We start from the raw sequence: 25,281 nt of genomic DNA on the forward strand, positions 1-25,281 counted from the left end.
TATGTCCTTTCCGGAGAAGCGCCAACAAAATTGTTGCCCCGAATACAATTTCAGCAGCGCTTATTAATAGCTAGGAATGCAAACTGATATTCAGCTGATGTGACACCCAATAGTGACAGTAGATGGTAGTATTATTGCAGCGTTAACCTCCTCTCACTTCCGGCCACGTAAGGTAAACATTGATGACGTAAGCACGTTTCGATTGAACGTTGCGGCGCCAAGCACAGTGGTGGACGTTTTCACATGTCCAGCCTCCTCCTTTCTAACGCTTATCCAGTCAGACCGTGGACTACTTATGCAACATGAATGAATGATATTCGATGCCTCCCTTTATTTTGTTTACCCGTCAAAACTGATCAGATAAGGCTTGCATTCAACGTATCTCATGACCTGCAATAATGGTAAGTCACCTAGTCTAGCTAATTTCGCAAGCTAGCGTTCTTTGCCCAGTGGAAAAGCTACCCTACTTACATGTCGGGTGATCGGTTAACCCCGGGGTCGATAGCACGTTTTATTGCAAATTGTAGAATATGAATATTTTTCCTGCTCATGTTAAGACCCCTTAAGAACAGTGAGTTGTAATCTGTCTGTTACAGACCTGCAAATTAAGTGGGTTATTCAGCACCGGCGAGGACTTTGATGATGAGGTGATTTCCATCAGTCTTCGACACACCTGCTTGCAATAACGGCCTCATTATTACTGTGTGTTTTAGCACGATGCAACATATCTATCCTCCATCTGTTGTAAGTCAATCAATCAATCAATCAATCACTCAATCAAGTTGTGTGTGTGTGTGTGTGTGTGTGTGTGTGTGTGTGTGTGTGTGTGTGTGTGTGTGTGTGTGTGTGTGTGTGTGTGTGTGTGTGTGTGTGTTCCGTAGGACCTTCTTGGGACAGACTGGGCTGCTCCGTCAGCGTCCAAACCTGCCAATCTGACAGCTACTGTAGCCCCCTGTGCTTTGCTTGCTTCTTCAGTTGCACACAGAGAGGAGGATAAAATCTCCTTTCAACAAACCAGCAAGGGATCAACTGCTATCTGTAATGGCATGGGCTCAGAGAATAACACGCAGACTGCTGCTGCTCATGGTTTGAGGCAGATCTTGTCATCTGGTCAACTGCCCTGTCTCCCTGCCAGCTCTTCCTCTCGCCATCCTCCCCAGCAAAGTAATAATCAGCCCAATTTAGCGGCACAACAGAGTTGCACTAAAAAGGCACCACAGAGGGCCAGTGAGATTCAGGATTTTTTCGACGATTGGGATGTTGACTTGGCAGATCTGGATGAAATTGACTCACACATGGGTCTTGGAACCTGTGTCCAACAGACTATTGAAGCCCCTGCTCCATCCCCACAGTTCACCGTACATGGGACTGTATCTTCAAACAGAAATCCTCAACCTACAACCGTAGGGGGTACCCAGATTGTATCCAGTTTGAGAGAGCTCAGTACTTCATCAACATCCGGCTTGTCTAGTGTTAATCTACCACTAAGGACCTCTTCTACTGCACCCTTATCATCCACAGCTGCCCGCTCTCCTCTCTTCACCCGTATCAGCAACCTCTCTGTATTCCCTGGCCTAGCTTCACCTCCTCCCCTCTCCAGTCCTGTTCCTAGACAAGTACAAGGGCCCCACCATCAGCCACAACAAGCCTGGGCAACCCCAGGACCATCCCCCCAGGGCCGCAGCCTGTTTGAGCCCATATCCCCAATGCCCTCCTCTGTGTCAACTCTCGGTCTTAGCCCTCGTCCCCTCAACACACCTATCCTCACCAATCGTCTGGTCCAGCTGGTGTCTGCCTCCAGTCAGCTTCCTAAGAAGAGACCTCGTTCTGACTCTAAGCGGCCCACAACCCGCCGCTTCCCCGGTCCTGCTGGACTTCTGCCACAGCAGGTTAGTTTCATCCGGACAATGGTGTTGAACTCAGCTTGCCTCTCTGCCTTGCATCTGAAATTGTCTGGGAGAGAATTGGATGTCAGATGTATTGTGACGATTTCACCAAGGCCATCCATCTGAGAACCCTTTTGCCTTAAATGAATTTGAAATGAGGAGCGAATTAAGTTGATGTAAATTGCATGAAATTACGACAAAACAAAACAGTTTTGCATATGAGAACTGGACCTCAGCCCTATCATGTTTATGTCGTGTTAATATATCCATTTCATAATCTTTGAGTTGAAGGTTTGGATATGGAATTTTGCATAAAATACATTATCCATCACTATTCACATTTTTTTACTGCTCATCTGAATATGATATAAAAATATTCATAATTTTTACTGCTCATCTGGTGGCATGGTGGTGCAGTGGTTAGCGCGGTTGCCTCACAGCAAGAAGGTCCTGGGTTCGAGACCCGGGGTAGTCCAACCTTGGTGGGTTGTCCCGGGTCGTCCTCTGTGTGGAGTTTGCATGATCTCCCCGTGTCTGCGTGGGTTTCGTCCGGGTGCTCCGGTTTCCTCCCACAGTCCAAAGACATCTAGGTCAGGTGAATCGGCCATACTAAATTGCCCTTACGTGTGTGTGTGTGTGTGTGTGTGTGTGTGTGTGTGTGTGTGTGTGTGTGTGTGTGTGTGTGTGTGTGTGTGTGTGTGTGTGTGTGTGTGTGTGTGTGTGTGTGGGCCCTGTGATGGACTGGCGGTCTGTCCAGGGTGTCTCATCGCCTGCCGCCCAGTGACTGCTGGGATAGACTCCAGCATCCCCGCGACCTGAGAGCAGGATAAGCGGTTTGGATAAAGAATGGAATGGAAAGATACTGCTCATCTGATGATCTGTTCTCTCCACACTACAGTGAAATGACTGTCAAAGAAATCTTATCAGCTATAGTTTGATTTTGAACCACAATTGCATCATATGATTTGATAATAACTGTGACAACTCTTCACTCTGCTCCCTTCCCATTGCAGGCCCATAGCCAGAGCCTTGATGACATAGTGGTGTCTGTCCCTCAGACTCCTGCCCATGGTGCTGTGGCTCGATCGCCAAACCAGGTATTACAAGATGACCGTAAAACTACCAAGTTATAGCATGAGACACTGATTTTTATTTAATGCTGGTCTTTAATTCAGTCCTCTTGTTTATGAGATAGGGCAATAACCAGTTCTCTGATATAATTACCCTAGCACCTGATAGACTCAGATGCTCCAGAAGGGCTCAGTGGGTAGGGTTGTGTACATGTGTATTTACTGGCAAAGTTTCTCAGTAAAATTTTGACTTTTTAAAAAAAAAAATATTTTTCTGATGTGAGAATATTTGTTGCTGGTTCCCCATGAAAGTAAAGGAAATTTTCATATTGTGTTTGACAAATTGGTTCACTAATGTTCAGTGTTCATATGAAGACAGTTTCAATAGGCTAAAGCTTATTCTTAAGTTGTCAACTTGCAGTTTTTCAGAGCTTGTGTAATGACGGATATAGGTCAGACACAGAATAGCTATGTGCATTGTTATTTCGACCTAAAAGCAGAGCAATGTTGGAAGGTGAAATGCAGACCGTAAACAGGGGAGCTGAGTAACTTTAAGAACACTGGCTCACTTATCTGTGGTTTCCTTTATTGACTTTGGCCTACTACTGGGGTCTGCGTCTCAAGTCCTCATTATTCTCCATTTGACAAAGATACAACTAATATGCCTTAATGAAAACAGCCTCACTTTGCTTTAAATTAAAATGTAGCGGTTAATAATCAGCACATCTAGTAAGTGCTGGTGGTCTATCTTTTGAAACTACAGCCACTTCGATGCAGGTCCTTTTGACCGAGAAATCAATGTTCTTCTGCCAAGAAAGCTGTGCTTTATTGTCTACATGTACCAGTATGCATTACATGAGAGTTTCTCAACAGCAGATATTAGAAATCAAACATCTCAGCCTACCAGCCTTTTGGTTGTCAGGTTGCCATAGTGGGCTGCAGTGATACAGACAACATAGGCAAGTATTATTCACATGATAGCAATGCCCTTGGTGCAACTGATACATAAAAACTAAAATGGAAATAAGGTTTTAAATCGGAATGATTTCCCTTTTAAACAGTGTAGCCCAACAATTGGGTCAGTACCACATAAAGACTATCAGTTAACTTTTCCCATTTGAACCGAATTTTTTTTAACATTTTCAGGTAGTTCTATCTTGCGAGAGAAGAGTGAGGGTGGTAAAAAAAAACAACTAGTATACATGCTGTGATTGCAAACATTCCCAAATCCTCTGTGAATAGTACACATGGCCACTTAGATGAGTGATGAAACGTATCTGTCAATAAACGTATCCAGATGAACTGATCCAACCTTCTTTGAACTAGTATACGTGATACAAAACTCAAGGAGCAATTGTTTGTATTAAATTATAATCATTTCCATCCCAAATAGCTACACAAATATTATGTCAATATTATCACTATTCTGGTTTATATTTGCACTTAACTCACTTAATCTTGGCACAGTGCAACAATGCATTCTCAAATTTAACATGGAATTTCCTCCTTTGGTATGCGGGTGTGATACTACTAGGTAGCCGGTAAATCTTTGTTGTATGTGTCTGTGAGTCAATGGTTTGTGTTTTTGTCGGTTTTCTCTTCAGGTTCCTAGCTCACAGGCTGAGGATGAGGAATTCAGTGGTGGTCCCTGGGCAGTAATGAAGGCGGAAATGGGATTGGATGAAAGGAACCCTTTGTGTTTCCTGCACTCCCACAGTGTAGTCATGGTGCTTCGCAAGGTAATAACAAAGTTGAATCAGTTCACCTGGACACAACATTTATTGAGAGAAACGTTTCATCACTCTTCTAAGTGACCTCTTCAGTCTCAACTGACTGCAGGTATCCCCACCCTTATAAACAATACAGTGGCATAATGACTGAAACCAACGATCGGTTTCATATGCAAATATGGGTTTGACCATTAACTAGAGTTACAGTGGTCATGTGTACTATTCACAGAGGATCAAAGAAGGTTGAATCAGTTCATCTGGATCCAACGTTTATTGACAGATGCGTTTCATCACTCAACTAATGCCCCTTTTCCACTACATGGTATCGACTCGACTCGACTCACCCTTTTTTTGTTTTCCATTACTGGAAAGTACCGGCATTTTGGTAATGCCAGTTTGGTAACTGTTGTAACTGTTACCACTTTTCTGGTACCACCTTTTTCGAGGTTTCAAAAAAAACTGGAGCGGGTACTAAAATCAATGCAGACCTCTGATTGGTCAGAGAAATGCGTCACTGCGTCATTTTGCGTCACTGCATCATCAATGCGTCGTCGTAGTTGGTGTCTCTCATGTCCGAGGATCCATTCCAAGAGATTAAGGTGTGTGCCTTGAAAAACTCTTGGAGCCATTCGCTAAAGCCTTGATTAAAGTGGCGATCAGGTCGCAACGCTGGTCCACACTGCTTGGCCTGGGAGGATCTAGTTCCATGGCAACACAAGAGTTAAGACGATGGGATCTGCCACAGGTTGCACCCAAGTGATGGTTGGATTGGGAGTCCGGACTGCCCACTTGTTAGACACTTACGAGCCAGGGATGTGTGGGATTTTTATAACCGCCAGTCCGCGGTCCCGTTAGGCTTTAGCCAGCTGAGTGCTGCCCAGGTTACGCCAACTCCACAAGTGAAGTCCGGTCAATACCGCGAGGGGGGGCCTATCCGGGGGTTGTCACGCATGCAGGAATCGGTTGCCTGTACCTTTCAGCCTACATCACATGACGCTTCAGCAACCCTATCATCAATGCATGCATGGGATATCACCCGGCATTTTTAAATACCGAAGCAGTCAAAGCAGAGTTATCTTAAAAGTACATTTTGAAATTGAAAAAAATGGAGAGCTGAAAGTCCATGCCGTGGTCTGTTGAGTAATGGAAAACGACACAGAGTCGAGTCGAGTTGAACCGGTACCATGTAGTGGAAAAGGGGCATTTGACTCCCCGTTCAAACCAGCGTTCCTCCCTATCAAGGATGTGCACATCCTCATCCTTGAAAGAATAGCCACTGGCCTGTAGATGGTGTAGACTGTGGCATCCTGGTCTGACATGTTAGCTCTTCTGTGTTGTGCCATCCTCTTGGCCAGCATCTGTTTAGTTTCCCCAATGTACAAGTCACTGCAGTCCTCCTGGCACATAACAGCATACACTATATTGTTCTGTTTGTGCCGGGGGACCTGATCCTTGGGGTGAACTAACTTCTGGCGCAGTGTGGTTTGGGGTTTGAAAGCAACTGAAATGTGGTGTTTGGAAAATATGCGTCTCCCCTGTTACGGCACTTCCACCACATACCAAATCACCACTGGTTTACATTTAGGCAGCTGTTGTCCTTCGATTGGCTGGTGCACTGTTTGGGCGTCTTCCTGGCTTTGACAAATGCCCAATTAGGGTAACCACACTTAACCAGGGCATCTGTCACCATCTTACAATGCTGAGATTGCAACTATTCCCCAACCCTCTGTGAATAGTACACATGGCCATTGAAATTCTATGGTCACACCCATATTCGATCATGACACTGGTCGTTGGTTTCAGTCATTATACATCTGTCACCATCTTACAATGCTGTGATTGCAACATTCTCTAATCCTCTGTGAATAGCACACATGGCCTTTGAAACACTAGTTAGTGGTCACACCCATATTTGCATATGAAACTAGTCGATGGTTTCGGTTGTTAAGCAACTGTATTGTACTGTGTTGTTTATAAGGGTGGGGATACCTGCAGTCAGTTTAGACTGAAGAGGTCACTTGGATGAGTGATGAAACATCTGTCAATAAACGTTGTATCCAGATGAACTGATTAAACCTTCTTTGATTTTCTTACCTGGATTATTAAGCATGCATCAATATATTCACAAAGGATTTGGGCACGGTTGTAATCACAGCATTGTAAAATGGCGACAGATGTACTCCCCCCCCCCCCCCCCCGTTCAGGGATGGTTGTTCCCCCTTTTTTTTTCTTTTTTTACATAGATGGCCTCTGTCACTCCCCGTTCAAACCAGCATTCCTCCCTATCAAGGATGTTACATCCTCATCCTTGAAAGAGTGGCCACTGGCCTGTAGATGGGTGTAGACTGTTGAGTCCTGGCCTGATGTGGTAGCGCTCCTGTGTTGTGCCATCCTCCAGGCATGCTCTGTTTATGCTGGGGGACCCGATCCTTGGGGTGCACCACTTTCTGATGCAGTGTGTTTTGGGGTTTGAGAGCAACTGAGTAATAATTCGCAAGGTAATCTTCCTTTTTTAAATCAATACTCTCAAGAAGTAATACTCAATTTAAATGGATAATCTCAGCTACTCTACTTGTCCTCCAACATCTTCTGTTTGGTTATCTGTTCAAACTCCATCAAAAGGACTTCGAGAGTGATAACCTATTCAAGTCAAATTCCCATCAAAATACACAGCACTGTAATGTGTCCGTTATTGTTTCGGTCAAATGATTTACTGTTTTTTGTATATTATTTATTAATTTAGTAGCCATAATTACAGACCTTGGCACCACAGTAGAGTGATTGGCAAAATGTGGAACAGTGTCAGAGCTGGGCGTCAGGAGAATGTGGTTATTATCCTCAGCATGATAACTCATCGCTCACTTCAATGGAGATTCTGTTGTTTCCCTGCTGTCTTTACGTATCAACATCAGTGGTGGTTCTTCATGAATAACAAATGACTGCACCTCAGGTGACCCATCTGATAAACTCCAGAAGTTTGTGGACGACACAACCATCATTGGCCTAATCCGGGATGGTGACGAGTCTGCATATAGACGGGAGGTTTATCAGCTGAACCTCTGGTGCGGCCATAACAACCTGGAGCTGAACACACTCAAAACAGTGGAGGTGACAGTAGACTTCAGTAAGAGCCCCCCCCCCCCAACACTGCCCCCCCTCACCATACCCAACAGCACGGTGTCTATGGTGAAAAGCTCCTGATTTCTGGGTTCCACAATCTCCCAAGACCTAAGTTGGGCATCCAACATAGACACAGTCATGAAAAAGGCCCAGCAGAGGATGTACTTTCTTCATCAGCTCAAATTCAACCTGCCTCAGGAACTGCTTATTCAGTTCTACAGTGCAGTAATCCAGTCTGTCCTCTGCACATCCATCACTGTCTGGTTTGGATTGGTCACCAAACAGGACAGGGACAGACTACAATGGACAGTTAGGTCTGAAGAGAAAATCATTGGTGCCAACCTGCCCACCGTTCAGGACTTACACATCTCCAGAGTCAGGAGATGAACAGGCAACATCACTGCATCACACCCTGGTCACAGCCTGCTCCAACTCCTCCCCTCTGGTAGGCACTACAGAGCACTGCACCCCAAAACAACCAGATATAAAAACAGTTTGGGATTAAGCTTCCGGTGTGGGAGGATGGCGGTGCAAGCTTGCGTTTGCAGTGGCCTCACCCAGTGCCGATTATGCAGTGTCTTTGTCCATGTCTGTGTCTGCATCTGAGTTTGTGTCATCGTGTGAAGAATTATGTCTGTGATCGTCAATTTCATTTGATGGCTGGGAGAGCTGGCATTTGATCAGCTGGGAGAGCTTGGTCTGCTGCCTCCTGTGGGCTGAGGGACCATGGCACTGCCTGAAGCTGCACCTGAAAAGGAAACACCGAGGGCGGTCTGACAGGACACGGAAGAGGGGCAGGCTAAGCCAGCTGCTAGCCAATGCAGACCAGCAGTTCTGACAGTCGTCCTGGCTGGCGTTCGTTCTCTGGACAGTGAAGTTTTTGGACTGTGTTGCGAATTTACTGAATGGACTGTGTTGTTGACTGTTTTTTTTTTTTGTGGTTTTGTTCTCTGTTTTTGTATGTTTTTGGTGGTGTCGTTTTGTTTTGGGTTTTGTTTTTTTTGTCTTTTGTGTTGCACTGCTGTGGGCTGGAAGAAACAAAATGTTGCCTCTTTTATGTACGCAAGTACATGAATGATATGACAATAAATTGTTCCTGATTCCTGGAGTTTTTTTCCACGGGCTGTCATTTCAATGAAGACTTAACATTGTCCAATAAATCCAGCCGTGTTGTGTATAAACAGTACTGTATATTGTACATATATTGGTACATTCTGTCATGTCCATCTACCTCAGGCATGTATGTAAGCAAGCTGCTAACATCTATTTCAGCATCTCATATATTCTCTGCACCATTGCACTTTATCACCTCTTATTTTGCCTGTATATATCATCAATCCTTGTGTCAGTGTTGTAGTCGAGTCACTAAACCTCGAGTCCGAGTCGAGTCTCGAGTCCCCAGTGTTCGAGTCCGAGTCCAAGTCCGAGTCACCAAGGGAAAGTCGAGTCGAGTCCGAGTCGAGTCCCCATTACCTGAGTCCGAGTCGAGTCCCTATTACCCTAGTCAGAGTCCGAGTCATCAAGGTTGAGTCTGAGTCGAGTTCCAAGATGGCTCCAGTGATCCCCTTGGGCACAGTCAAAGATCTGACATACAAAAAAAAAAAGGTCTACATTAAACAAAAATGACACAGCTGTCACCATTTCAAAGGGAGTTTATTTACTTTGTGACACGATAGCCAAACAAATGCACACCCACACACTCGCACACATGCATGCGCGCACACACACATTTTTAGAACAGTCTGAATTTCTTTGACATTCTGAACATTGGATGTGCTTCAAAACACATTGATAGCTGTGAATAGCATGACATTAGCAAATGGTGGAAACAGTATACAGAAGTAAGTTCCACAGCATACAATGCAGTCATAAAAAGTAGTCAAAAGACATTGTCTCTCAGGAATAGTTAGGAACAAAAGGCTGGTGGCACTAGTTTTAAGCATACACGTTGCATTTCAAAAACATAAGATCTGACAGCATGGAACTACTCAACCTTGCACGGTGAGGCCTCATCAAAATGCCTCCATGACTAAATACCCTTTCAATGGGCGCACTGGAGGCAGGGATAGAGAATACCTGTGTGGCAATCTGATAGAGGGTAGGGAATTTGGATTTGTTTTGCTGCCAAAACCAGAGGCACGGGACTGAGTCAGAGTCCTGCTCAGCGATCAAGTCGAGGTATGCAGTCAACTGAGCCTGGCCAGACGGCTTCTTCTTGGTGGAGGAGGGAGTCCTCCTATAGTAGGAGAACATTCTCAACTGCTTCTCAGGAGGAGACTCTGAAAGTTCACCTTCCCCTGGTCCTGTTGCTTCCGCTGCATCTGCTGTTGATACCGCTTGCTTGTCACCCTCTGCCTTTATATACTCTGAAATGAGAGGGGGGCATGGGGGACTCATTACAAATATGTTATTGACTAGGCCTACATGACAAATGACATGTCTATGTGCTTTATTGTAACACCTTCAATGATATAAACATCACAACAATCAAATAGTTAATCACTTAACTAACGTTAATCAAAACATTTCTCACCTTTGATCTCAGTCTTCAGCACATCTTTGATGTCACTGTCCAGCTGCACATCATGTTCTAGCCGCTGGAAGCCAAATGCTGGGTCCAACACAGATGCTATGAAGTAGGCATTGGTGAAAGGAAATTTGGTGGGGCCTCTTCCTTCAGCCGGCTCACATCCTGGTATCTTGACTGCACTGAAAACCTCTGCAAACCTTGTTTTCAAGGAGCTCTCCAGAGCTCTCACCAGAGGCCCACAGTATCTGGCTTTTCCTCTTATTTCCTGCAGGTGACAGCGCAGAGTGAGGACACAGGGCACAATCACACTGACGGTGACAGTAGTCTCACCCTGAGTTAGGTTGGTTGCCTCTAAGAACGGATCAAGAACTTCGATCAGTTCTTTAAGCTGAGCATACTCTCGCGGGGATAAGATAAGGCTTTTGTGCCCCTCTGATTCCAACACACTGGGCAGCTTTTGCATGTCTAAATGCACATAAGCCTTCACCTGCTTCAGAGTGGAATTCCATCGTGTGGCATTCGCTGTTGGAATTGTTTCATCACCAGAACACGCTTCAAAGCAGTCTTTAAACGAGGTGCCACTGTGGAGGAGGTTGGCTGCACGGGATAGCTTTGCTATGGTGCTTGACAGCCCACTGGTGTCTTTCAGACCATCTTTTATGACCAACTGCAGTGAATGTGTGAAGCATGATACAGTTCTTAGCCAAAGTGTCATTGACTGTCTGTTGATCTTCTGGCATCAGGTCTTGCCATATTTCATCATCCTCCTCAAATGAGCTGGGATCATGAGCTTCAGCATCACAAGGATCCTCTAGGGGAAAGCTGGCCTGGAAAGCTTTTCTCATGTTGGATGCATTGTCAGTTATGACAAAGTTGATCTTGTCCTTAATCAGGTATTCTTCAGCACAGCATTCAAACATCATTGCAATCTTCTCTCCTGAGTGTTTCCCATGCACTCTTTTGCAGGAAAGAAGATATGACTGAAGGCTGAGTTCCTGTTTTTTTTATCCATTGCCACTGTGTGTGCTGTCACTCCAAGGAATGACCGCATATTTCGATCACGCCAAATGTCTGTGGTAACAGCAACACTCGATGCTTCTGCCAGCTGGCTCTTTATCTGTTCTTTCTTGACTTCCACCATTCCTGGAATGGTCACAGAGGAAATTGTGGATCTTGCTATGGGCCGGTACTGAGGATCCAGGACATGCAGCAAGTGCTTGAAGTCCTCATTGTCAACGATGGAGAGTGGCAAGCAGCACTTAATGATTTGATCTTTTACAAAGGCATCACTTATAGCCTTCTGACGTGGATGTTTGAGGTTGTACATCCTTTGCTGTCCATCATTTAAAAGTGATGTGATAGTCTTCTGAGCTGAAGCAGCTGGCATCACATCTGAAGCAGTGGAGGCACGGTATTCTTGGAACCTAGGGGAAGATAGGATACACACTTTAGCTTGCTGATGCCAAACTGTTTCAAGTAATCTTTCTCACAGCAAAAAATGTGTAACGTTATAGCTATAACAATATGCAATAACAATACAAATGTTACACATTATACACATAGTGGTTTGAACCATAACCAGTTAAGTTACATATTTAGTTATCTATATAACTAACATTACCATATTAGTAGATTAACTAATGTAAACTAGCTGGATAAATGAAAAGTATGAGAAAAGATACATAATTTATGAGACTAACAGGACAGGGATTAATTAGCAAAACCCAGTCATTTAATTATTGATTTAAGTATGTTACATGCTACCTAGCTGAGCTTTAACTCTCTATCCTCCGTGAGTCTGTATGTTTATTCTGTATGGGTCAGGGAGGGTGTGATTTTGTTAGAAGACAGAGCCAGTTCATAGTACTGTTCAAAAGCTACGTCGCGCGTGTCTATTTTTAGAATTTGGCACACCCAATGCTGCATATATGCAAAGAAAAATATCCCCATATTTACAGTAGTCTATGCGGTGTCACCAATCACGATACGGTTCGCTAGTTTTCGGTACATCGGGGGGGGGGGGGAAATGCCACATCCGTCAAATCTTGTACCGTCTCCAGCTCTCAAGAAAACCAGTGGCGGCATCCACATTAGCTTTCTTCAATTAGTCCCATTTAGCGAGTAATAGCCTACAATTATTTTTATTTGCATTGTAAAGTTGTGCACATTTTATCAACATTATTTGTGGATGCATATAGGCTAGACTTCTTCCTTCTCCGCACTTGGAGAATATTCATGGCGGAGACCTGCCATGTGCGGATTTGTTATTGCTAGTTAAGATTAATGCTAACACGGTAGTTCAGAGTGGTGTGTTTTTCTGTTAAGTGTATGCTACTTGGTAATTAGCTAAATGATAAATAAGAAAAATCAGTTTTAATCTCCCTATAACACAAAGACGCTGCGTGTTACTTACCAACTCATCATTAGTGAGATGGATGGCACGCTCGTACCGAAAGCGAACCGTACTGTGACTTCTCTGTGCAATGCTGCATTAGCATTCTAACAGTAACGTTACTGAACTTACCTATACAATCTCACTTGGTTCTAGTGATATGATATACCGCCACACCACCGAACCCAACGGTTCTAGTGACATGATATACCCGCCACACGACCTGACCCAACATCTTGGACCAGTGGTTGAGTTACTTCAGAGGCTATTGTTACCGTAGCTAGATAGCTAGCTAGCTAACGTTAACTGATCACCAACCATATCATCAACTGACTGCATATCACTTACTTTTCTGGGTGCATCCTTGACAGATGTCTGTTGAAGTTTGGTTGTCCCGGTCTTCTCCTCAATAGTTCGTTTACATATCGAACATCTAGCAGTGAGCTTGCTGGAATTTGTTGTAAAATCTGTGTAAGCAAAGAGCACAATTCGGGGCGTCTCTTCAGGCATCTTCGCGCTACTGAACATGACGGTATGCACGCCACGTGAATCCGCATGTAGGTGGAACACACGTGCCTGCCCTTACACGAAATTGAATAATGTTACAGTATTAATATAGCTATCAATATATTTTAATAGGGCCTATTATTTAAAAAAAATCTAACAAAAACAGTCTTTATCAATTAAAAAGTCAGAGTCCGGGTCTCCAACTTCCGAGTCCGAATGCAGTAAATTCGCGAGTCCGAGTCCAAGTCCGAGTCATCAGTGCTCAAGTCCAAGTCGAGTCACGAGTCATGAAAATCAGGACTCGAGTCGGACTCGAGTCCGAGTCCTGGACTCGAGTACTACAACACTGCCTTGTGTATATATATGTGAAGATTGTTGTGTTGTAGTGTTGTTATTCTATGTTAAGTACATTGAGAGAGCCCCAAAATTAGAGTCACATTCCATGTATGTCCAAACCTACATGGCCAATAACTTGCCATGTATGTCCAAACCTACATGGCCTATAACTTTAAATGTATGTCCAAACCTACATGGCCAATAATAATCATCAGTTAGCCACATCAGAATCAAGTAATATTTGATGAAATTCTGAGTACTGTCCATTGCATTTTCAGTTGTTGCCTTCTGCCTCATTCTAGCCTCTTCTCTCCCATGGTCTCTTGTATTTCCAGGCTGCTCTGAAACAGCTGGTGAAAAACAAGGTCCCCAACATGGCAGTTTTACTGAAGAGCATCCTCCACACACACATCGATGCCAAGGCTGTGTTTAAAGACCCAACTGGTAGCTGACAGCACACACACACACACACACACACACACACACACACCCTGAAGACATATGCACTCCTCAAATGGTCCAGTCCCAAATTCCTCACTTTAGCCACATCATGGAAAAGTGCATTCACTTCACCTGTAACACTTCCTTCCCCGTGTCTTCCCTGAAGAAGAACCTGTCACATCCTTGTATAAAGTATATGTTGTGGTTGTGTAACCATTAGTTGATGCAGTAAAATAAACAAAAACACAGCCTGCATTGGCTGACGTGATAGAGCAATGACAGCTTGCCCGTCACGCATCATTTCTGGAAAGGCCCTTTCAGTTTGCTTTGTGAATGTTCCTTCTGATATAGCATTGTTCACGAGGTATTTTTTCGTGCTTGGAGCCTACTGAGGGAGACTAAATCACAGAGCTGTGTGCTCTCTTTGCCTCAAAGTGAACATTTTCCCACTGATAGCTCACGTGATCAAGCTCCACATGGTAGGAGATGGGAGTTCAGCCACCGGAATATGCTTGATTACACACACAAACACAGACATCCGTCCCCCTTCTAGTGCCGGCCACTCCTCCTGTCCTGCCCATTTTTCTTTCCTTTTCCTTCCTTTCTTTCTTCACCCTTTTATTCTCATGGTCTACCTAACTCTTTCCCTCCCTATCGCTGTCTTCCCTGAGTGCATCTGAGCTGTGTCAGCTGACGTTGCCTCCAGCGAGCGAGCAGCATGAGGTGCGCTGCATACATGATCACTTTGAGTGGATATGGCTCTCAAAAACCAGACTGAAGTGCTTATTACAAGTCCAATTACTGTGGGTCAGCACCAGTACCAAGTGGGTGTAGTGTCTCTCTGACACCTCAAGGGACTAGTTAGTCAGTAATCGTAGATCATAGATGTGTAGCCATCTGCTCCACCAGAAGCAGTTGTGGGTCAGTGGTGATTGTGTAATAACTGTGTTAAAGGTGGCTGCAGGTGGTTTGTGTTTTGTCACTGGTGGGGTGGTGTAAGCTAGACAGCAGTATGATGTCATGTGATGTCAGAAGACTGTGTCTCTAACCTTTAGTTTTATGTCTTTTTTCCTTTTTTGTGCATGTGACTAAGGGGAGATTCAGGGAACGGTGCATCGGCACCTCCTAGAGGACAGACAGGGGGAGCTCAGGGCTGGGGCTGTACTGCTGCTCAAACAAGTAAGACTTCTTTTTAAACTGATTTTACCAGGTTCAAGACAAACATAATTATTTTATTGGACTTAGATACCTCACGTTTTAACACAACCTTTACCATGATCTAAAACGAACGGTGTTTTCAATAATAATGTGAATGTTTATTCAGTGGGGGTTTATTTCTCCTTTGCCAACTTTTGTCTCACACTTCGTTCTGCTTGTTGTGTGGAAAGGTGAGCATATTCTCCCCTTCCCACCGTAACCATTACCTGAACGTCACGCCCAACAACTTGATTAGAATCTACCCTCCCGACAGAGTCGCCCCTCCCTCTGCTGTACTCTCACCCCCGGCGCTGGTGAGTGACAGACTGCTGGGCAGGAAATGTGAATAATGTGATTGCATCCAAGCTGTGTTTTCTGTTGTTGCTAAAAATGTTACTTGTCCTCCAGGCAAACTTCTATCACCCAGTCATTTGTCCCCCTAGAGACAAATGTTTTCTCTTCTTTTCTTTTTAGGAGCCTGTGTTGCCATCGCCCACCCAGACTCCTAGCTTCCCCGGGGCCCTTGTATCTCACATGCAGCTGGTGTGTGATGAGGAAGAAGAGGAAGCAAGAAAAGCTTCAAAAGTCTCCACAGATCCCAGAGCCAGCACAAGAAAAACTTTCCAAGGGACCACAACACCACAGGACCCAGCCTGGGATGAAGGTGGGACTCCTGATGTTAATAAATTGGAGAGGAAAGGGGGAGAGAAAGATATTTAGACATAATACACAGTTACACACTAAAGTTATGGCGCCTCACATCAAATTGCATGTTTTGCTGAATCTGTCAGTGAAAATAATTAAGAATTAACACATAATCTGCATTTTACAAACTTAAGGGGATATTTTGCAGCTAATAATCTGCACATCCAGTAGGTGCTGGTGGTCTTTCCCATCTTTTAAAACTTTAACCCCTTTAGAGAAATTCATTTTTACAGACAGATTGACTTTTTCCTGCCAAGAGAGCTTTTCTACATGGCCTATATGTACCAAAATGCATTGCATGAGAGTTTCTTGCATAACGATTAATCCGTAGAAATCCATCCATCCATCCATTATCTGAACCGCTTAAATCTTCTGTCAGGGTCGCGGGGATGCTGTAGCCTATTCCAGCAGTCATTGGGCGGCAGGTGGGGGGGACACCCTGGACAGGCCGCCAGGCCATCACAGGGCCCACACACACACACACACACACACACACACACACACACACACACACACACATATTCATACCTAGGGACAATTTAGTATGGCTGATTCACCTGACCTACATGTCTTTGGGACTGTGGGAGGAAACCAGAGCCCCTGGAGGAAACCCACGCAGACACGGGGAGAACATGCAAACTCCACACAGGACGACCCGGGACGACCCACTGTGGAAATTATCTGTGGAAATAAGGGTTGAAAATCAGCAAAATTTATCTATTAAAATGAGACATTTCAGTGCATTTTGATGAACATTTTCTATTTATTTGCTGGATTTAACAGCTTAAATAAAATAAAAATAGTAAATAAAAAAAAAAACTAGTTTCTGCCTCCGGTGTGGGAAGATGGCGGTACGAATTCACATTTTGCAGCGGCCTCACCCAGTGCCGTCCATGCAGTTTCTTTGTCCATGTCTGCGTCTGGGTTTGTGTCTTCGTCTGATGGCTGGGAGACCTGGTGCTGGATCAGCTGGGGGAGCTTGGTCTGCTGCATCCTGTGGGCCTGTGGACCACGGCTTTTCCCGGAGTTGTGCCCAAAGAGGAAACTCCGAGAGTGATCTGACAGGAGGTGTAAGCAGGGCAAGCTAAGCTAACTGCAAGTCCATGCAGACCAGCAGTTCTGATAACACCGAGGGCAGTCTGGTGGCGGCCTCGCCTGGCATTGACTGTGTCGTTGGTGTCGTCATGTGGAGTGCGGGGAGGTGTGTTGAGGGTGTCTGGCTGGGAGAGCTGGCATTGGATCGGCTTGGGGAGCTTGGTCTGCTGCGTCCGGTGGGCCCAAGGACCACGACCCTGCTTGGAACTGTGCCCGAAGAGGAAATGCCGAGGGTGGCCCAATAGGACGTGGAAGCAGGGCAGGCTACACTAATTGCCGGCCCATGCAGACCGGCAGTTCTGACAGTCATCCTGGCTGGCGTTCGTTCGCTTGGACAGTAAATTTTTGTTTTTTGTTTTGTTTTTGTGGATATGGTGGCTATACACTGAAAAAAGTATAAACGCACCACTTTTGTTTTTGATCCGATTTTTTCTGAGTTGAAATCACAGATCTAAGGCTTTTCCTATGTACACAAAAGGCCTATTTCTCTCAAATTTTGTTCATAAATTTGTTTAAATCTGTGTTAGTGAGCACTTCTCCTTTGCTGAGATAATCCGTCCACCTAACAGGTGTGGTATATCAAGATGCTGATTAGACAGCATGATTATTTCACAGGTTTGCCTTAGGCTGGTCACAATAAAAGGCCACTCTAAAATATACAGTTTTATCACACAGCACAATGCCACAGATGTCGCAAGTTTGAGGGAGCATGCAATTGGCATGCTGACTGCAGGAATGTCCACCAGAGCTGTTGCCCATGAATTGAACGTTCATTTCTCTACCATAAGCCGTCTCCAAAGTCATTTGTGAGAATTTGGCAGTACATCCAACCGGCCTCACAACCGCAGACCACATGTAACCACGCCAGCCCAGGACCTCCACATCCGGCATCTTCACCTGCAAGATCGTCTGAGACCAGCCACCTGGACAGCTGATGCAACAGTTGGTTTGCATAACCAAATAATTTCTGCAGAAACTGTCTCAGGGAATCTCATCTGCATGCTTGTCATCCTCACCAGGGTGTTGACCTGACTGCAGTTTGTCGTCGTAACTGACTTGAGTGGGCAAATGCTCACCTTCGATGACATCTGGCACTTTGGAGAAGTGTTCTCTTCATGGATGAATCCTGGTTTTCTCTGTACCGGGCAGACGGCAGACAGCATGTATGGAATCATGTGGGTGAGCAGTTTGCTGATGTCAACGTTGTGAATAGATTGGCCCATGGTGGCGGTGGGGTTATGGTATGGGCAGGCATATGCTACGGACAGCGAACACAGGTGCATTTTATTGATGGCATTTTGAATGCACAGAGATACCATGACGAGATCCTGAGGCCCATTGTTGTGCCATTCGTCCACCACCATCACCTCATGTTGCAGTATGATAATGCATGGCCCCATGTTGCAAGGATCTGTACACAATTCCTGGAAGCTGAAAACATCCCAGTTCTTGCATGGCCTGCATACTCACCGGACATGTCACCCGTTGAGCATGTTTGGGATGCTCTGGGTCAGCATATACGACAGCGTGTCCCAGTTCCTACCAATATCCAGCAACTTCACACAACCATTGAAGAGGAGTGGACCAACAGGCCACAATCAACAACCTGATCAACTCTATGTGAAGGAGATGTGTTGCACTGCGTGAGGCAAATGGTGGTCACACCAGATACTGACTGGTTTTCTGACCCCCCCCCACACACACACACACACACATATCTGTGAAATCCATAGTTCAGTGCCTAATAAATGTCTCTTTTCAAGATAAAACTGCACATTTTAGAGTGGCCTTTTATTGTGGCCAGCCTAAGGCACACCTGTGCAATAATCATGCTGTCTAATCAGCATCTTGTTATTTGTTATACCACACCTGTCAGGTGGACGGATTATCTCAGCAAAGGAGAAGTGCTCACTAACACAGATTTAAACAAATTTGTGAACAACATTTGAGAGAAATGGGCCTTTTGTGTACATAGAAAAAGTCTTAGAGCTTTGATTTCAGCTCATGAAAAATTGGAGCAAAAACAAAAGTGTTGCGTTTATATTTTTGTTCAGTATACATGTATGTGTTCTTGTAGTTTTTGGATATGTGTTTTTGTCTTTGTGTTGCACTGCTGTGGGCTGAGGGAAATGATTGGCGTACATGAAATGAAATGTCAAATGATAAATATGATGTGCGAAAATTTGGACACCCTTTACTCAATAATTATAAGAGCCAATTTTGGCAGAATTATCTAAATAGTCCAATGAAAATCAAGTTCTCCAGTCTCACATTTTTAACAGAGGGTTTATAGATGTGAAGTTACCCAAAATATTAGAACCATTGTTGTTGTAAAAATATGAAGGCTGTGGACACACCAGAAATAAAATTAAATATAAATAATAAAATTCCTTTGCATGCACTTGCAAAATAAGTGGGACTGAAAGCTTAGTGATCAAAAACACCTGACATAAAATAAATTGATGAAACACACTCCTTACATTATTAATCCACAGTAAAATGTGTCTCGCTGAATTAGAATAATTGGACTGGTCCTTTTTTTATGGATTTTTTGTTCAACTCTTTCTTGCAGAATACTTGATTCAGAAATATTCTTTAGTTATTCTTGCATGCACTGCAAATCTGGGAACTGTGAAGGTCAAAACCTTACATTTTTTAACTCCTTCAAGTACTTCATAGTTAATTTTGAAGTATATTTCAGACCATTGTCTTGCTGGAATATTGATCTTTTTTTAACGCCTACATCACCACTGACTCCGAGACACTAAGTCCCAAGGTTTGTTGATATTTATTTGAATGCTCCTGTTTTCCCTAGGTTTTACTTTGCCCAGTTAGTGGCTGGCCACTCAAATATATTTGGAGTCCCATTTTATAATAATTTCCTAATTTTTTTCTTCTTATGTCCAAAAAATTATGCCATTCGTAATCAATTTACTAGAGGACATTGTCGATCTGTGTTTACAAGAACGACATTTTAAGCGAAAATGCACGTTTTAAGCGTGAAGCGTACGGGAATAAAACGTCACAGTTGTGATATAGTCTTCGAAAAACAGTTGGTGAAATACATTTTACAAAGTTCTGGCCTAACGGTGCAAAGGGTCGGATTCGATTTGAGGATTTTGGGCTGTTAGGCCAATCTCATGCAATTCCGCGATGGCTTCGATCAAGAATTATGTGCAAGCTTTAGATGGATAAAAACAAGGAGAGAGATATGGAACAACTCACACTTATCGATATGTTAAACCGATATATTAACACATTTACAAAACAAAAATTTCTTTCCCTCTTGTACTAATTATATTCGAACCATGTAATTTTAAGATTTAGCTTATAACTGCTGATGATGATTGACACACAATTGACAAATGTCTAATGAAATTGAAATGTCTTTATTTTTAAATGCTTTTGTTTCTTAAAGTATAACAGTTTTATACAATGAATAATATCCATCCATTATCCAAACCGCTTGTCCTGCTCTCAGGGTCGCGGGGAATATATAACTTGAAAGTTGTATCAGTCTGAAGGAACTACTGAGTCACACACAATGCAAGTACACAAGAAACCAAACCAAGTGCACAAGAAACCAAGGCAATTTTATCCACTGTTCTCATACCAGCACTATCCTTATTACTGAGGTAGTCTGCTGGTAAAATTCCTTATAAATTTGTAAATCTTCTCTGTACTAGGGCCAATGACATGCTCCACATGGATGCAAACAGATGCAATTTTTCTTGTTGCCTCAATTTCTAAAGTACCAAGCTGCTTTTTCCCTTTTGTAAAAGCAGGTATGTTAACCTCTGCATGATACTAATTTCTCATCTGTAAGATCTTCCCGACTTATCCTCGATATCCATTTTCTTCTTCTTTCCTCTGACAACCTTTGAGTTTCTTGATGGCTGATTATCTTTGGAAAGTGAAAGTAGGACTTGTTCCGCTCTCTGTCAGTTCGAGTTGAACAACCAAAACAGCACAAAAATTAACCATTGTAAAATATCGAACCACGATAGCTATTCTGTATGAATCAAACCTAAAAAAAAAAATTCTCCCCACTCTGGCTGTTTAGAAAACGTTTAGCATAGTGCAGTGAGAGCAACACAGTATATCCTATGGACTGGAGCCATTGTCCTCCAACATGGCGAATGTGTTGCCGTCATGTGATATGTAACATATTATGCGAATAACCCATTCAGTGCACGCTGTGAAATGCCAGGAGGATTGCCGTGACTTGTACATTGGGGAAACTAAACAGATGCTTTATTATTATTATTATTGTCATCATTATTATTGTAACCGGCTATTTTCTTGCCCGGTGCGGGATTCGATGGTGAATAGTACACATGGCCATTGAAACTCTAGTTAATGGTCACACCCATATTTGCATATGAAACTAATCAATGGGGGCGGCGCAGTGGTTAGTGCGGTCGCCTCACAGCAAGAAGGTCCTGGGTTCGAGCCCCGGGGTAGTTCAACCTTGGTGGGTCATCCTGGGTCGTCCTCTGTGTGGAGTTTGCATGTTCTCCCCGTGTCTGTGTGGGTTCCCTCCGGGGGCTTTGGTTTTCTCCCACAGTCCAAAGACATGTAGGTCAGGTGACTTGGCTATACTAAATTGTCCCTAGGTATGATTATGTGTGTGTGTGTGTGTGTGTGTGTGGGCCCTGTGATGGCCTGGTGGCCTGCTGAGGGTGTCTCCCCGCCTACCGCCCAATGACTGCTGGGATAGGCTCCAGCATCCCTGTAACCCTGAGAGTAGGATAAGCGGTTCAGATAATGGATGGATGGACCAATCATTGGTCTGGGTCGTTATGCCACTGTATTGTTTATAAGGGTGGGAATGCCTGCAATCAGTTTAGACTGAAGAGGTCACTTAAGAAACGTTTACATGACAACTGTTGCTAAAAATGGAAAAGTTTTTCCTTTGCGTTTTAAAAAAGCGAGTGATGAAACATTTCTCTCAATAAACGTTGTGTCCAGATGAACTGATTCAACTTCCTGTGATTTTCTTACCTGGAGTATTGAGCATGCATAAAGACAAATTGTGGATTTATCTCCTATTCATCACATTGAACTGTAGATGGCAAACTGAGCTGAGTGTCCAGTATGAAGAAAAGGATGGGTGATTGTGAAAATTAAACCTACCCTTTTACTATATGAGTGGTGAATATAAATAGGGATTGAATTCAAAAATTCCACCTTCAAAATCCAACAACTTTCTTTAACTGACAGTTCTTAAAATCTTTTTCTAATGGTGTAAATTTAAAGTTGGAAGCATCTAAATATGGTTTGTAGACTTTTCCTGCCTAGTAAGAAGTGATTATGTTTATTCTGAAGTCCAAGGCAGCGGCATACAGGAGCTCATGTTTGTTGAGAGTAAGCAGGACATCCTGAGGTCAGAAGGTACAGAGTGTTGGTAAAACTGACTAGTTGTCTCCACCTGGTGTCAGAAAGACTCTTAGCTAGATATAGAAACTGTTTTGAATGTGCATTTTCTGCAGGTTGCCCAAACTTTTACATATTTTACATTTACTTTTTATTTGAGAAATTCAGCAACTGATTTTGTAATTACATATCAAAATGTGCAGAAATTCAGAGGCTGTGTTAATTGCCCGTTTCCTTCTACCAGGAGATTCAGTAAAACAAGCAATTTGGCCAGGGGTTGCCAAACATTTGCATATAATTTATGTGTATGTAGTATACATATAGTGTATGTGTCTCTTTTTCTTTCCTCTGTCAAGCGATTGTTCTAACCTTTTGCTGTGTGTTTGTCCAGATGATGGCCTGGATGAACTCATGGGGGAAATGCTTGAGGAACCATACAGCCACACAACTTGAACTTGCCATCACCAACAGCTCTTTAAAACCTCCTCCACCGACTTCTGAATTTGTCCATTTCACACGATTAGATTTGTTTTTCTTTTCTTTCTATCTAAAGGTTTTGTTCAAATTAAGTTGTAAAATGTGTACTGTTAAGAGGGCTTCTGCACACTGACTAAATCGTTTTCAGTAGCTAGATTAAAAATGTCAGATTATAGCAAATGGTCTCTACTGAGTTTGTGGGTGTTATGCATCATTAGTAATTGCACATGGTGAAATTCGGTCAGTTGTCGGTCCACACATGCTTTTCAAATAAACAGCTCCAAAAGTCAGTTTTGTTTTTTTAATTGTATGTAATTTAGTGAAGACCTTTATTTATTGAGATTTTGAACGTGAAAGGCACAAACCCCAAGCTTTCCTTTACTTATCTAATATTTCACTTGCTGAAATGACTTTGAAGAATACAATGCAGTTTAGAGACTGCATTTTTCTTTCCTTTTTTTTGTCTGTATACCAAGTTTTCTCACCCATCCTCAAAAGTCCTGTGGATAAACTGAGCTAGTTTGTTTTCCATGCATTAAGAGTGCGTCGAGAGATTTTTAAGGGAAGGACTGCAGGGAGATGGTTGTGTGTGTTGGAAGCCCCTCTGTCACCCTGCCAGCAGTATTTACCCAGCCTTATGTGGGGAGAGCAGGAGCATTGGGAAGAGTCACAGCCTGGCTAATGGGCACATATTGATGTTTTTCTAGTGGGGCCCGAGTGCAAAGTCTCAATACCACCACTACCCCATGTTTCCCAATGTGTGATGAGAGACTGCTACTACTACTAATTCGGGCTGCTGCCGTTAGGGGTCGCCACAGGGGATCATCCGTTTCCATTTCTTCCTGTCCTCTGCATCTTCCTTTGTTACACCAGCCACCTACATGTCCTGCCTCACCACATCCATAAACCTCCTTTTTGGCCTTCCTCTTTTCCTCTTCCCAGGCAGCTCCATATTCAGCATCCTTCTCCCAATATACCCAGCATCTCTCCTCCACACATGTCCAAGCCATCATAATCTTGCCTCTCTTGATTTGTCTCCAAACCATCCAACCTGAGCTGTCCCTCTAATATAATCGTTCCTAATCCGGTCTTCGTCACTCCCAATAAAATTTGTAGCATCTTCAACTCTGCCACCTCCAGCTCTGCCTCCTGTCTTTTCATCAGTGCCATTGTCTCCAAACCATATAACATAGACAGAGGTGGAAAAACCCAGTCCAGAAAGTAAAAACCCTAACCATGTCTTTACTCCATCCATGCATTAAACCAGCTGATTTGGGAAACTAGTCAGTGCAATCTGAGTACATGGGTGGAGTAAAGACACAGTTAGGGTTTTTACTTTCCAGACTGGGTTTTTCCACCTCTGCATAGCTGGTCTCACAACCATCTTGGAAACCTTCCCTTTAACTCTTGCTGGTACCCTTCTGTCACAACTCACTCCTGACACTCTTCTCCACCCACTCCACCCTGCCTGCACTCTCTTCACCCCTCTTCTACACTCCCTGTTACTTTGGACAGTTGACCCCAAGTATTTAAACTCATACACCTTCGTCACCTCTACCTGCATCCTCGCCATTCCACTGTCCTCCCTCTCATTCAATCTTTCCCGTATCTTCATGCTGTGGCTGATCCACTTTATACCTCTGTAGTTGCTACAGGTCTGCACATCGCCCTTGTTCTTGAAAATCGGTACCAGTAAACTTCTTCTCCACTCCTCAGGCATCCTCTCACTTTCCAAAATTGTGTTTAACAATCTAGTTAAAAACTCCACTGCCATCTCTCCTAAACATCTCCATGCCTCCACAGGTGTTTCATCAGCCCCACTCTTCATCCTCTTCATAGCGGCCCTCACTTCCTCCTTGCTAATCCACTGCACTTCCTGATTCACTATCCCCACATCATTCAACCTTCTCTCCCATTTTCTTCATTCAACAGCCCCTCAAAGTACTCCTTCCATCTTCTCAGCACACTCTTCACTTGTCAGCACATTTCCATCTCTATCCTTGATCGCCCTAACTTGCTGCACATCCTTCCCAGCTCGGTCCCTCTGTCTAGCCAATCGGTACAAGTCCTTTTCTCCTTCCTTAGTGTCTAACCTGTCATACAACTCACCATATGCCTTTTCCTTTGCCTTTGCCACCTCTCTCTTCACTGTACGCTACATCTCCTACTATATATATATATATATATATATATATATACATAGCGTTTTTTCCCGAAACCGTCAATGGTGTTGTGAGTGCTCAATTAATAAGGAGCGGAATATCAACACGGATACAGGAAAAAAAAGATTCTAATACATTTAATACTGCAGTATTTTAATACTGATTTTATTTTGGTTTAACTATGTACAAGGGAAGAGGTATTTACAATTATTGTTATGTTAAAATATAATTCATATGTACAAACCATTTTAAAAAGT

The 25,281-nt window shown here is 43.6% G+C and overlaps 1 protein-coding gene across 1 annotated transcript; it reads left to right on the plus strand.

Annotated features, from left to right (window-relative positions):
* The first annotated feature begins 342 nt into the window (after positions 1–342).
* On the plus strand, positions 343–23,111 carry hrob (homologous recombination factor with OB-fold). Its single transcript, XM_056288534.1, has 10 exons — positions 343–401; positions 597–647; positions 882–1,889; positions 2,900–2,983; positions 4,561–4,695; positions 13,907–14,015; positions 15,106–15,191; positions 15,401–15,523; positions 15,684–15,873; positions 22,777–23,111. Exons 1-10 carry the CDS (start codon positions 399–401, stop codon positions 22,836–22,838), a joined length of 1,851 nt encoding a protein of 616 aa, XP_056144509.1. The 5' UTR covers positions 343–398; the 3' UTR covers positions 22,839–23,111.
* Positions 23,112–25,281: the final 2,170 nt, after the last annotated feature.

Source organism: Lampris incognitus, chromosome 10, assembly GCF_029633865.1.
Source record: "Lampris incognitus isolate fLamInc1 chromosome 10, fLamInc1.hap2, whole genome shotgun sequence".
NCBI lineage: Eukaryota > Metazoa > Chordata > Actinopteri > Lampriformes > Lampridae > Lampris > Lampris incognitus.